Source organism: Musa acuminata, chromosome BXJ1-3 (genome assembly GCF_036884655.1).
Source record: "Musa acuminata AAA Group cultivar baxijiao chromosome BXJ1-3, Cavendish_Baxijiao_AAA, whole genome shotgun sequence".
NCBI lineage: Eukaryota > Viridiplantae > Streptophyta > Magnoliopsida > Zingiberales > Musaceae > Musa > Musa acuminata.
The window spans coordinates 7,626,956-7,640,949 of record NC_088329.1 but is presented as its reverse complement, the minus strand read 5'-3'; the positions used below and the strand labels follow the sequence as shown (position 1 = coordinate 7,640,949).

The window sequence follows — 13,994 nt, the reverse complement described above, 5'->3', positions numbered from 1 at the left end:
CATCTCTCTCTCTCTCTCTCTCTCTCTCTCTCTTCATTCTCTCTCTCTCCCCCTCCCTCGTGAAATCGCCGCCCACCTTTGATTTCTCCTTCCTAATTATCTTCTAAATCACCGAACTTGGCCCTTGGATCATGAACCCGTAGAAAAACACGGAGTTGCGAGGGTCTTCTTGCAAGTAATTGACGGTGTGAGTGGCTCGTAATTGCGAAGAACTCAGGTGCCACCCTTGTTTTCCTAATCGGAGAAGAAAGCTGTGGGAGAGGTGGGCTAAAGAGGTAGAAAGGTGGGATTTTTGGCAATTTGTTTGGCGGTATGTAAGGTTAGCATCGGTGTTTGAGCTGGATTTATTTCATGTGTATAAAAAACAAAATTTTTTTGGTGGAGACATCGCCTTTTCTAATAGAATTCGAGGCGTTTAAGGAGTCCGATTCGTTGTATCAAGCTGCATTGAGTGGAAAAGGCAGATTTCATTTTATTTATTTTATTTGGTCGCAAAAATCCCGTGTTGGCTTTAGAGATCTCGAAGGTTTGAGGCTTGGTATGGTAAGAAATCAAATTTAAGGATTCTCTTTTCATGTATGGGAGGCAGAGTTCCTCGGATTTAAGGGATGTGCCGCTTAGAAAGGACAACAAGATCTGACTACTTGGGAAAGAGGCAGATTGATCTGAAAACGGAGGGAAGCGATTCGAGGGCGGAGAAGCTGAAGAGCCCGATGGTGTCAAGGCCAAAGATGAAACTTTGGATGATCCGGGTGACGACGATTGTATTACTGTGGACATGCGTCCTCCAGCTCATGGCGATAGGCGAGATATGGGGGCCGAAGGTCTTGAAGGGGTGGCCTTCTTGCTTCACCTCCTCAGATTCGCCGCTCACGGAGAAACAATCCTCTCTGATTGACGTCGAGAAAATTGTTCTGCCACCCAAAAGTGAGTTTTTTCGGCTCGTCATGCAATTTTTTTTGTTGCTTGTCATGTAATTTAAGATCTGTTGATCGTATTGTTTTGTTTTTTGGACCCTCTATATCATTTATTTCTTTTACAATCTGTGACCAAGAAATTGATTTTTGATTTGAGAATTATAAATATTACTTATGATGGATCACAATTTTTGCCTGCTTTATGCTAAATTGTGGACGTCTTTGAGTTGTATAAATTCTAATTGTCCTTTTAAAAATCCTCTTTGTATTATATAGAATTTATGATTTAATTTACGAGGCTTCTTTTTTTTCAGTGATAATTGCCTAGAATTCACTAACTGCTACTCAAGTTTGTTTGCCAACAAAAAGAGAAATAAAATTATACATTGTTCTTAAGCAGACTGGAAAATTTACTATGTTTGATTATTAGCAATTAATTGAGGACTAAGTGGTGTACCATTAGCTTTTAAGTTGGCCATGTGATTCCTGTTTTTTCGTCAGTTCATATATAAGGCATAAACCTCCAAATCAGCATGTAACATTATCCCATAAATTCAGCTTCTTGGGTGCTGAATTTATAATACCTGTTTCATAATTCAAGACCTGTTTTATAATATCCATTAGAAATATGTTTTATCTAATGTTGTTATCCTTCTCTAGCTTAATCTTTCTTATCTCTGCTGCATCTAGCACTTAATCAAGTTCAGGTATAAACAAGTATGGTTTTCATTTTTATGCAGCACTATAGTTGCCCAAATTATCATCTATTTTACGATGACTGGTTTAATTATATCGTTTGCCAGTTTGTCAATATTACTGTTTTCTCATCCAAATTATGTACGTACCTGTCTTTAGGAATCTACAGAAATAATGGATACCTGATGGTTTCATGCAATGGTGGGCTTAATCAAATGCGAGCAGCAGTAAGACTTCATGAAATTCTCAATAGTTCAATTGAGAAGTTTAAGCGTATATCATCTTTTCTTCTTTGCTAGTGAAAGTGATTGTGCGTAGATTCTCATATTACAATTTTTTCCTTCAGATCTGTGACATGGTTGCTATTGCGAGATTTTTAAATGTGACACTCATAGTACCAGAATTGGACAAAACCTCCTTTTGGAATGACCCTAGGTATGTTTTTATTTTCAGATTAAATTTCTTAACGATCAGGGTTTAACATGTTGATGAGTTAATTTGTATAATAAAATGCTGTAGTTTACTATTCATTCTTTTTGCAAGAATAACAGAATTTCTTTTATGACAGTGAATTTCAAGATATATTTGATGTTGATCATTTTATCACCTCTTTGAGAGATGAGGTCCGGATATTGAAGGAATTGCCACCTAGGTTGAAAACAAGGGTTGAGCTTGGGATGTCTTATTCGATGCCACCTGTTAGCTGGTCTGATGTCTCTTATTACCAAAATCAGGTTGGTATGCCTCTGTGAGGATAATGAAAACAAATGAATTGATGTATGATCTTCTCAGTAGAAAAGCTGATAGCCTCCCTGTCTTGAAACCAGATTCTTCCTTTGATACGGAAGCACAAGGTTGTGCATTTGAATAGAACAGATGCTCGGCTTGCTAATAATGGTCTGCCATTAGAGATACAAAAATTACGCTGCAGAGTAAATTATGCTTCTCTTAGATTCACTCCTCAAATTGAAGAATTGGGCAGAAGAATAATTAGAATTCTGCGACAGAAAGGCCCTTTTCTTGTTCTCCATTTACGATATGAAATGGACATGTTGGCCTTCTCTGGATGTACTCAAGGTTGCACGAGCGAGGAAACAGAAGAATTGACAAGAATGAGGTACAAAAAGAACATCCTGTTTGAATGTCCTTTTGTCTTGCTCTTGACATTGGATTCATAAAGATCATCATATCGGCTCTGAGTGGCTCTTTCCTTTTGGATATAGATATGCTTATCCCTGGTGGAAAGAGAAAGTCATCGACTCTGACATGAAAAGAAGAGATGGTCTCTGTCCTTTAACGCCAGAAGAAACCACCTTGGTGTTGAGGGCTCTGGATGTCGATCGCAGTATCCAAATATATATTGCAGCTGGAGAGATTTATGGTGGAGAAAGGAGAATGGCTGCTCTGTCTGCTACTTATCCAAAAGTGGTCAGTATTAGCTACAGTTAGTCATCTCTAATTGTTCCTGCTTGTAATTTTATTTTTTGTCTGATATATTGCTTGTCTGTATTAATAGGTAAAAAAGGAAACTTTATTGGGACCTTCTGATCTTAGATACTTTCAGAACCATTCATCGCAAATGGCAGCATTAGATTACCTGGTTTCATTGGAGAGTGATATCTTTGTTCCTACATATGATGGTAACATGGCTAAAGTTGTCGAAGGTCATCGAAGGTACTGTACATTATACTTTACTACTGTTATTTATAAAATTATCTGGTGATGTTGCTTTTCAGTTTAACAATGTTGGTGGATAAACCAACTCCTACTAGGTCAACATGTTCAATACTACTTGATATACAAAACCATGTTGCAAGTTCCAGATACTTGGCAATTAAGACCTGTAATTATTATGTATACTTTCAGGTACTTGGGTTTTCGGAAGACGATCTTATTGGACAGAAAACTCCTAGTTGATCTGATAGATCAGTACAATAATGGTACTCTTAGTTGGGATGAATTCTCTTCATCAGTTAAGGAAACACATGCTAATCGCATGGGAAACCCTGTGAGGAGAGTGATGATTCCTGACAAGCCCAAGGAAGAGGACTACTTCTATGCAAATCCCGAAGAGTGCTTCCCACAGCCGGATAAACCATGGATTTCATGAATCTGTTGTCAAGACACCATTCTATTTTGCAACTTTCCAAGAATGCCATTGATTTAAATCATTTAACAAGAAGTTAATTATTGGACCGAATGATGGGAATGCTGCCCAGGGTTTGCTTCCATGGAGGAGAAAAGAACCAAAGAGGTTAGCACGTTGCAGATGTCGTTTTGATGCAGCTGGCGAATATACACATTTATACGATAGCTTTACTTATATTCTTCAAATAAGTATTTATTCTTGTATAGAAGGATGAGTGGGAGAGAGGTGAATGCAGAAAGGAGCTTGATTCATGTAATTAAATCTTCATGTACAACACAGGAGATTGTAATAGGGAGGTTAGTGTTTGGAAGGATTTTAGGTTGTTTCAGGAGCTCCTTCGTATACACAGTCATGAGATATCTCTCAAATTCAAGTTCAAATTTTTGCTGTTATCTCCACTGCAAGTTTGATTCCTTCTTTTGTTGCTCCATCAGGTTTTTTTCTCTAAGTTACATTTGGACAAGGGTATATGCATGTTCATGCAAGCAAATTCTTTCAGAAATAAACATCAATACATGCAACAAATGCTTGTGTCTATAAATATTGCTGAAGTGCGATTTCCAAATAATGTCATCCTTTGGAAATGAGGAGAGCTAGAGAGAAAAAGAAGGCAAATTTTGACCTTTGTTATGGCTTGGTCATAGTGGAATGGGGAATTCTTTTTGACAGTTTGTTGTGTTTAGACTACATGTTTAGTGCCAATTAAACCTCATTTATATGGCAGACTCATGAAGTATTATCTATTAGCAATTCCTTTTCCATTATTACATGTTAGCCTATGGAATTAAGATATTGGGATCCAAGAGTAGCTACTGCTTTTGCACCATGAAGTTCCACATGCTGAATACCAAGAAAAATTTTGTATCATCATTGACTATGTTCATGTTCAGATTAAACCATTCTTACATCATTCAAGATGGTGTAAGGTCATCATCTCATGCTTTGTTTTCAGTTGGGCATATCATTGAACTCCAAAAGTTGCCCTATTAGTTGGTAGGTGGTGATGATGCATTTTCCAAAGGTTGAATGGGACTGCATTGCAGTAGCATCTCGAGTCTTCTCTTATTTTTTAGTTCCACTAGCACTTAAATCTGTGGCATTGCCTTCCAGGATGGGGTCCAAGCTGTGTTTCTGTTGGCACTGAGTTCAGTGGTCATTTATGGAGCAAAGGATTGGATGACTATGGTTGGTGAACTGGGAGGATAAAATGGACCCAAAGAACAGGACTGTGTTGGAGAAGAATCTCCTGGTGTGTGATCCAATGAGCCAATTAAATAGTAGCAGAAATTGTTGAAGTTTGAGCTACTTTCTGAGAACTTTTTCTGATGTTGCGGTCCATGCCTTGAGATGCTAAATAACATCTGATCAGCTGGATGTGATGAAAAGTATTGGACATCTCAATTACAATTTGACTTTGTTTTTGTTTTCTGATCAGATGAGCACTGATTTCTGTTTGTGTTTTTGTGATCTGAAAATTAAGTTGGATGATCACAGTTGAAGAGGCTGCATTATCTTTTCAAGAAGTTGTTTGGATTACACAGCCTGTTCTTGTGTAAACACTTTTAGGACTTCCTAAGAGCTATCTTCTTCTATGACATGATAGATAATATGGTAAATCTCCTGTCATTAAGAACAAGTTTCTCTTGTTTTCCCAAATGCCAACCGCAAGTGTTCTTGCAACCATAGATTACATATAATGGATTGTTGCCACGCTCCAAGTGGTGGTCACACTTTGGAGTCTTCACCTTTTTGGCTGGGGTTTGCAGCTACATTTCAGGAAGGATGATCTGTGGTGGCCTGTCCAGAACTGAAGCAGTACATCTGAAGGCTTTAACCGAGGTTGACAAAGAGGCTCTGTGATCGAGTATTCCAAGATTGTGAACCTAAAGCTGATACTTGCCAGATGATAGCTGATAGATGAAGAAGAAGAAAGAAGAAGAAGAACCCTTTTAGGCTTATTAGGCCTAACTCTGTGAAGAAGAAGAAGATGAACCCTTTTAGGGGCTTATTAGGTCTCGTGTTGTAATGGGCTGGTCTTGGGCTTATCTATGTAATAATTTTAGTTGAGATTTAGTACGGCCCAATACAGACCGACCCGGCCTGACCTGCTTTATTTGCATTGTGCCACCGTTCCCCTTTCTCCAGACACCGAAACCCACGAGATCACAGGACGAAGAAGTAGCGAATGGCTTCTTCTCCTCTTCTCTTCCTCTCCCCCAAACCCTCTCCTCTCCTCCTCCACCACCACCGTCGCCACCTCAATCGGCTCCCCGGCATCTCTTCCCGGTGTCGCCGCCGCTTCCTCGACTCTTTCGTTGCCCGCGCCACCAAGAACGGCGAACCCGCCGACCCCCCGGACCGCATCCTGGCCGCCGCCTGCTATCTCTACCCCTTCCTCGACGGCGTCCACTACGGGCGCTTCGTGCTGACCCAGTTCCCTGCCTTGCAGCTTGTCCTCCAGCCCTTTGTACCTGCCATCCACCTCTTCCGCTCCTCCCCTCTCACCCCCTCCCTCCTCTTCTTCACCCTCTACTTCGCCGTCGTTCGCAATCCATCCAAATTCGGCCTCTTCGTCCGTTTCAACACCATGCAGGCCATCGTCCTCGACGTCCTCCTCATATTCCCGGATCTCCTCGAGCGGACCTTCAACCCCAATGGCGGGATCGGGCTGGAGCTCCTCCAGAGCCTCGACAGCACCGTCTTCCTGTTCCTGCTCGCGTCTTTCGTCTACGGCTCCACGGCATGCCTCCTGGGGCAGGTTCCGCGGTTGCCACTCGTCGCCGAGGCCGCGGAGAGGCGGGTCATGTGATGCCATTTTAAGCTTTTATGCTCTGATTCTATCTCGTTTTATCTTCCTTAAATCATTCTGATGGGGAGAAATATTGGAACTTTTTCTGGCTTTGCACTCAATAAATTGTTGTTCTGGGTGGAATCTCATGTAACTAGAATCCGAATGATCATACACTTTATTGTTAGTCTTTTCGGTGATTCATTACTTTAGAACTTAAAATCCTAAATCTAATAGGGAGCAAACTAGTAATTGATGATAAATGATGCAACATATTTGCGGTTAAAGCAGATTTCTTGAACCCATGAACCTGATATATTTGTCTCACCATTCCATTTAGCAGCACCTAATCTGATTAAATAAGCCTTTGCATGTCTCTCAAGAGCTGAAAAGGTAACACTGAACATATTATGAAAAGCTAAAATTCCAAAATTTTAAAGAACTGGCGGGTAAGTACCAATCGAATAAAGGCATTCCTCAGTTTTGTTGTAACTGGATCTGGATTACTTTTACGAATTTTGCTAGCTGCTCTATGATAAGTACTGATTAGTCTTGTATGGATCTCAGGACAGCTGGGTAGCAACCAGTTGCTTCATATGTTATTTGGAATGATTCATGTGATACTTCACTGAGATAACTCTTGTGTATAAGTTACTTATTCTTTTGAAACTGAGCCTAGGAATTAAAACATTTTAGATTTACAAAAACTGCGCTGAACTGAATCAAACACGCTGGCTCCACTCCACTTTCAGGTTTCCCAGTTTGATCGTACAACCTACATATTATATATATCTTATTGACTTTTTCCTGAAACTTTATTTTTGCTTATTTAAGTAGTAAGAAGTGCTTAGCCTTTTGGTTATCCCTTTTTTGGGAGGTGCTATAGGTTAGGTTTGGTTTCTTAAAGTTATGTGATTATCTAGTGTTATCTCATTCAACATTGGCTTACAGCTTGGTTTTGTTTGGGTTAAACTGGATACATGACTGGCAGTTTATGACTTGTTCTTGCTTATCATACCTAGCTTTAGGATTAAACCAATTTATGATTTGCACATCGGTGATATAAAACTTGCAGCTGATGTTTATACATGGATGTTGGTTTGCAGTATTAATGATGTTGGTTGCGCTTGACTATGCTGCTTAAGTTTAGTTGTTTTGTTTTGTTTTTTTTTTTTCTGATGTTTCTATATTTCAAGCTGTTATGTGGAAGTGATTATAACTTGGCCATCCTATTTTAGTCGGGACATGTCGCATTATCCAAGCATTCACTTTTTCATGGCCAGATCTTCCATAAAGAGAACCCAATTTAATCAACTACTGGTATATGGCCCTTTGTCTGCACTAGGAACATGTTACATTACTTGTGTTCAAGTTTGGTAAAAGTGGAATCCTAAACATGTGAAGGCATGTGCATAAATATGGATGATGATACATGACCCATCTTTCAATTCCTTGGTCATGCTTATTTTGCATGGTTATCATATGGCATTTCTGATTATCAAACATTTTGATTCTTTGAGTCCATGTAGTAAATGATGTAGAAACTCATACCATTATTTGGTTATTTAAAACTATATTCAAAATATTTTTTTTGTTATATGTTGCCAATTTGGTATATTCTAGCTCCATTTGCCATCTGGTTCTACTGCAAAGGTTATTGCCAAATGCCAAATGTGTCATATGTCATTCAAAAGGGATTCTGTTCATCTCTGGTGTTATTCTACTAGGATGTGATTATAAGGCGCATGGATGTGGACCCCACTACATTAGGACTGTGAGAGATAACATGAACTCCAACTGTTTTTAGAGGGTAATCCAGTCCACCTAAACAACATTTTTCTTTGAAAACTTTCACAGGTTGACTATGTGACAATGTTATTTTTATAACATATTCACCAATCAATGAATGCATATGATTTTGCTGATGAGTTTCTGTTTTTTAAGTTCCTAGTGCTTGGTTTTCAGAAGCTCTATATGGCCGATTGTGTGCCTATGGATGCCTGTTCATTTTTGGTCTTAATTGTGGCTGAATTTTGTGGCAATTTGGTGTCTAGTTGATCTTTTAATGCTGTATCACCATCCCCATGCTTGTTGTTGCATACTTTCTCTAAAACTTTTGTTATTATGTGGTTTATTGTTGATTCTGTGCCAATGACATATGTTTTGATGTCCCAATTATGTGTTGTTTGCCTTACAGTTTGTTACATACAGTGGAAGCCTAAATTTAATATTTTCTATGATTGAAAACCTTATCTTTAGGTTCTGCTATCAGATAGCAACTATTAATGCCATGCTGCAGTTTAAAATGTTGGCTAGATTAGCTGCCCGTTGCTAAATGATTTTGAACTACTTGATCCTGAAAACTCTGTTGAGTCAATTGTCGCATGCCTAATAGCACATGCTATGAAGTTTCCAAGTTCCAGTTACAGTTGGAGCTAATTGCACATGTGCTATGTAGTTTATTAACAATTCATTTAATACAATCATATTGCAGGTGATATGATACTTCAAAACTGTGCAGCATTTGAAATCAGATTGCTTCCACTCAAGTTGTGAAGAAGAAAAGAAAATTCAAGCTGATGCATTTAAATGCCAAAGGTAAAGGTCTGTCCATAAGAATATTTCCTAACCCAAAGGGACACTGAGTTACAACTCATTGTATGTTACAGCAAGAATCATTTAGCAGAAGAATGAAAAGAGACTCCGCATGTGAGTGGAAGCCTGAAAAATAGAGCAGCTTCACAATTTGTAATGGAAGCCTCCATGAAAGAGACATGACACAAATGAGATACTGCACAACAGTTCTCATCAGCCTCAATGAAATTCCTGAATACACAATATACAATAATCTGAAGAGCTCAACCTCAGGACAAAATAAAAAGTCATGACCGAGAAACTGGTATTAGCTGTTCTCGGCTTTGCGTCTTTTAGATGATTGAAAAATAGATGCAGGATCTTTCTGTTCCTGCAAAAGAAAAATAAAAAGGGGGATAGTATCAGTACTAAAGTCAACTTGAAGATTACAAGGTTTACAGTAATAAGTCGAAAGTATTTTGGGATGGTAGAATGGTTGATTTCAGCTGACTACAGTTGATATGCCAACAGAAGTGGAATGGAGATCATTTGTTGTTTAAGAACTGGAGTAGAGATGTTAATATCTTGGAATAGAAGAGTCCTCATCACCTTAATAGTGGCTGTGGCTGCAGATCTCTTTGCACGCTTGCCAAGATTGATCTGCACAGATATGCTGGCTCTAGACAGATCTACACCAGAGCTTTGCAATGCCTGGGTCAGTGTATTCAGCAACCTGTTGGAGAAAATTACCGGATCAAAGAACAATCAAATATCAAACAATTGCTCATAAGATCAAAGGCAAATCCAGAGAAAAACAAAAAAGACTTGTGGTTGAAGTCTCGAAGGATATAATGTGCAAAGGATTTGTAGATACGCTAACACATACCCATGGGAGTAGGCAGCGGACACACTAATGGTTCCCTCATCGAGGGCCAGCTCCTCTGGTTCATTCAACATATCCCTGCATGATCTTACTGACCATGGAGATTGATCATGGATTGCCATGTTACTTGCAAACCTGGTGGCAGCTTCTGTTGTCTTGCAAGAATTACCAGCAGGCACATCTGTTGCTGGTGAGCCAACCATTGTCGATGGCATATTCTCGAGCTTTTCAGACAATTTTTGTGCAGGAGCAGCAGAATCATTTCTTATGATTTGAGAAGCATTTTCTGAGGCTGGGTTCTTCTTCTGCTGTAAACACTCAGAAGAGAAGAAAACCAACATGGTGAGGAAGAAGACACAAGGTATGAGAGCTAATTAGAAAGGCGGACTTGTACATGACATGTAGATTGAGCTTAGTGATTCTACCCAAGGCATTAACTTGATCTCATCCTGATTCCATCCCGGGTAAGATGACTCGTAATTCTGTGCCTTCTCTTGCAGGAAGCGGATGTATTCAATAACCTGATGGAAATTTCACCAACAAAATCTCAAAAGGACACCATCATAGAAAGAAGAGACATAATTGTACGATACACTGATACCTCCAGAAGGAATGATGCTTTATCTCTCTTTTGATCACTGTGAGGTATGAGCTCCCTTAGTATCTGAAATCTGCACAACAGTTTTGTATTCCATCATAGACTGTTAAATTAACTCTACTTATTGGTTATAGCATCACAAAGAAGGCACAGTGTTGAAGCAGCATCTCAATTAACACAATCTAGATTATGTTTCCTCGTTTAACAACACAAGTTCTTGCAACATTTAGCCAACTCAAAATCATTTGGAGCAGGAAAATTTATAGACACAACGGATAATATAATAACTTGTAACTTTATATCGCTGTCTCCACAAATATGCGTTTATTTTTGAAAGCATGCGTTAACAATGTGCTCAGAGAATGCGTTGACTTGCCTGTCATTAATTTTGGTTCGCCTTCTGTGCTCGGTGGCAGAATGCTTGGACCGTGGAGTGTTTGGCCTCTCTTCGGAGCTAAACGCCTTTCCTTCTGCTTTGATGCTCGAGTCTGCCATCCAGTATTAACCAAACAAAGAAAACCACATATGTTTCCGCTCCAGACAAAAAGTTTAACAACGTCAAAATCATTTAACATGGAATCGAAAGGAAGAAAGTAGCTACCTTTATGGGAGGAGGAGGAGCCTTGTCTCTTTCCAAACGCTTCCTCGTCGTCATCCACTTGGTAACCACGGCTGGATCTCGACGCGGCTGCCTCCATGAATCGCTTCTTCTCCGGCGCCCAAGTGTGCTTGGTGGCGACGAGGGCCGCCAAGGAAGGAGGAGGCCACTGCCCTGAGAACGAGACAAAAGCATGCAAAGATTAGGAGGCCATACCATACAATACATAGCATTCCAAAATCCATAAATATCTTCCATATATTAAATCGAAACCATTGTATATGTCTATTGTATCTAGCACATGACCACTTCCACCATTCCTTTCCTTCTTCCACTAATTAATGGTGGTGAAGCCCTACCACCAATTAAATCAATTTGGGGCCCCACGTCAACATCCTTCTTTCTTCACTCTGTAATCAAATATTAAATACACTTCTTTCTTCGCTCTGTATTTACTACAGTAAATATTACTCCAAATTAAATTGAATTAAGTCTTGATTGAGTCGATTATAAATCAATTATAAGTTATTTGGTTTGATTGAATAAAATAAATTAAAATAATATCAATATTCAATAATTGTGATTATTTTATAAATTTTAATATTGATATTATTAATTAATTTTTAATTTAAATAAATTAATTATGAAAAATATAGAGACCTCATAATGGGGATTTTCCCTCCCCCTCACCCCTTGTAGATGGGGCGAGGTGGCGGAGGGAAGCACTCCCCATTGGTATATCTTTAACATTCGCATGAGACCTTGATGGATGGAATGGATGCGTCCTGAAACAACAAGAAATCTACACACATTCACTACAAATCTGAGGTCAAATAATTTGGTCGTGTCCTCAAAAAATCCAACTCTTTTTTAAGAAAAAATGGGTATAATTCTCAAATCCGTTTGAATATTTAAAAGAGAAGACATTTTTACGTATATTTGTTTCAAGAAAATAAGGACGATAGATGGGGGGATTAGAATGAGAAGAGAGGAAGAAAGAAAGAGGGCACCGAGCTGATGAGAAGTTACCTCTGGATGCGGTGTCGTTGTCGTCCCAGAGCGTGTAAGAGACACCGCCGGCGTAGGAGCCGTAGCTGGTGGTGGTGCTCCGGCTGCCGTAATCGGGTTCGGGTTTCGTCTGCAACCCGATAGGGAGCACCCGCAGTGCGCTTCCCTCCGGCTTCTCCGCGCCCTGCCCCGCCCCGACGTGGCTGATGCTGGACGCGTTTCTCTCAGCAGGGACGCTTCCGCCGTCCGCCGCCTCGCCGCCTTTCCCCTCCCGCTCCAACGGCTGCAAGAAGTCCCGCGTCTTCAAAAACAAACCTGACAACAAAATTAGGAAGAAGAAAAACGAGATTTTGATGACAAATTCAGTGAATTTGAAGCTATTCGTGTTAAAGCTGCGATTTTGATGCCAAATTCAGTGAATTATGCAAGGAGCCGAGTCGCCAATGTCTCCTCGATCTTGTCCCAGATTCTCTCAGAAAGCGTTTCAATCAGGCATCGAAATAGAAAAATCGAGTTCACAATGATTACAGCAAACAAAAAAGAAAAAGTGAAATTTCATCGATTAACAGTAGAATTCTACTGAATTCTGCGGCATAATCGAAATTGTGGAGCCAGCAGATGAGTACCTTGAGATGAAGCCCTTGGATCTTGAAGCTGGAAAGACGAATCCGGGGAGCAAAGCGAAAGGAAATCATGCGTTACCTTCTTCCCTGTATATCATGCAAATTGACTAAAAAATCATCATAATTCAGCAATAAATAGCAAGAACACAAATAGGAATTCTTGGCATCCAGCCTTACCTTGGAGCTCCATTCTCCCTGACCACCAAAAGAAAAACCTTTTTCCTCACTCACTCCAAATTGCTATCTTTTGCGGTTTCTCGTGAAGGATTCATGACGACAGCAGTAGAATTACACCCAATTGTCTTCCTGCGGAAGCAGAACTAATCGATCGCCCGCGGTATCAGACTAATCCTTTGCTGAAATCAGAAGTTCACAAAAGAGAAAAAGAAAAGAAGGCTCCATCTCATCTACGACAGAGTTCTCTTGAATCCCTAACCTGAGGAGGAGAAGCCGAGCGCATTCAACAGAGCAGACCGATCGAACTTTCGTTTTAGACGGAATCGGAACAGAGGAAGAGATCGTGGCGTATTTCTGCTTCAGGAAAATTTCGCCTCGCTCGCACAGGAAGTAACGAGCGGCTCCGCCAAGATCTCAACTCAACACGCCGCGCTCAACCCACTTCCTTTTCCGCCCCTCTCGCTTTTATTTATCGTTTCCCGTCGCCCGCTCGCCGTTTCCTCCAGGGGACTAACGCCGTCACGCCAGCGTCTCTTCACGGCCTCGCGCGTGCTTACATCGCGTCGGTAGACGTGCTTCCGCCGTAACGTTCCCGTGGGCGAGATCGGATCGTACGGCTGCTCTCTCACCAGGCAGGCGACGAAGCGGCGGGTGGAAGTGCACGTGACGTACGGCGGTTGACCGCAGTTGGTCGTTGACTCCAAAAACCTTTAATTAAATCCCATAAGGTGATGATTAGGCGCAAATCACATTAAATAAATATCACCCATATAATAATAATGGAGACACGTGACAGGCACATGAGCGGGAATTGCGGGAGGAGAAGGCCTCGACGCTCTTCATGTGTTGCAGATTCCCCGCCCACTTCCCCTCCACATCAGAGCCATCATCTTTCGGCAACCTGTCTTCCCGTTTCTCCGTCTCAGAAATCCCTGAGATCTGATGTTTACATATCTCAAGCCCATGGATGACAAGTTACTGAT

At 40.5% G+C, this 13,994-nt stretch overlaps 3 protein-coding genes across 10 annotated transcripts; 2 read left to right on the top strand and 1 right to left on the bottom strand.

Moving 5' to 3' along the window:
* Positions 1 to 4,154, top strand: LOC135619899 (rhamnogalacturonan I rhamnosyltransferase 1-like). Its single transcript, XM_065122354.1, has 8 exons — positions 1 to 927; positions 1,773 to 1,840; positions 1,960 to 2,048; positions 2,182 to 2,347; positions 2,441 to 2,730; positions 2,837 to 3,041; positions 3,130 to 3,287; positions 3,480 to 4,154. Exons 1-8 carry the CDS (start codon positions 609 to 611, stop codon positions 3,721 to 3,723), a joined length of 1,539 nt encoding a protein of 512 aa, XP_064978426.1. The 5' UTR covers positions 1 to 608; the 3' UTR covers positions 3,724 to 4,154.
* A 1,698-nt stretch (positions 4,155 to 5,852) lies between these two features.
* On the top strand, positions 5,853 to 6,699 carry LOC135619918 (protein TIC 20-v, chloroplastic-like). Its single transcript, XM_065122419.1, has one exon. The coding sequence runs from the start codon at positions 5,948 to 5,950 to the stop codon at positions 6,569 to 6,571; it is 624 nt and encodes a 207-aa protein (XP_064978491.1). The 5' UTR covers positions 5,853 to 5,947; the 3' UTR covers positions 6,572 to 6,699.
* A 2,401-nt stretch (positions 6,700 to 9,100) lies between these two features.
* On the bottom strand, positions 9,101 to 13,492 carry LOC135582926 (transcription factor BIM2-like). 8 transcript variants are annotated; one of them, XM_065122391.1, is made up of 11 exons: positions 13,271 to 13,485; positions 13,012 to 13,154; positions 12,838 to 12,941; positions 12,233 to 12,512; positions 11,207 to 11,377; positions 10,982 to 11,093; positions 10,609 to 10,678; positions 10,433 to 10,528; positions 10,011 to 10,315; positions 9,734 to 9,857; positions 9,101 to 9,515 (listed from the first exon to the last, which is right to left on the bottom strand). In XM_065122391.1, exons 3-11 carry the CDS (start codon positions 12,904 to 12,906, stop codon positions 9,453 to 9,455), a joined length of 1,290 nt encoding a protein of 429 aa, XP_064978463.1. In that variant the 5' UTR covers positions 12,907 to 12,941; positions 13,012 to 13,154; positions 13,271 to 13,485; the 3' UTR covers positions 9,101 to 9,452. The 8 variants fall into 8 exon arrangements, with proteins under 8 accessions (XP_064978463.1, XP_064978451.1, XP_064978479.1 ...); XM_065122379.1 differs by having other exon boundaries at positions 10,011 to 10,312; positions 12,233 to 12,526; positions 12,838 to 12,921; positions 13,271 to 13,484; XM_065122407.1 differs by having other exon boundaries at positions 12,233 to 12,494; positions 12,838 to 12,921; positions 13,271 to 13,482.
* Positions 13,493 to 13,994: the final 502 nt, after the last annotated feature.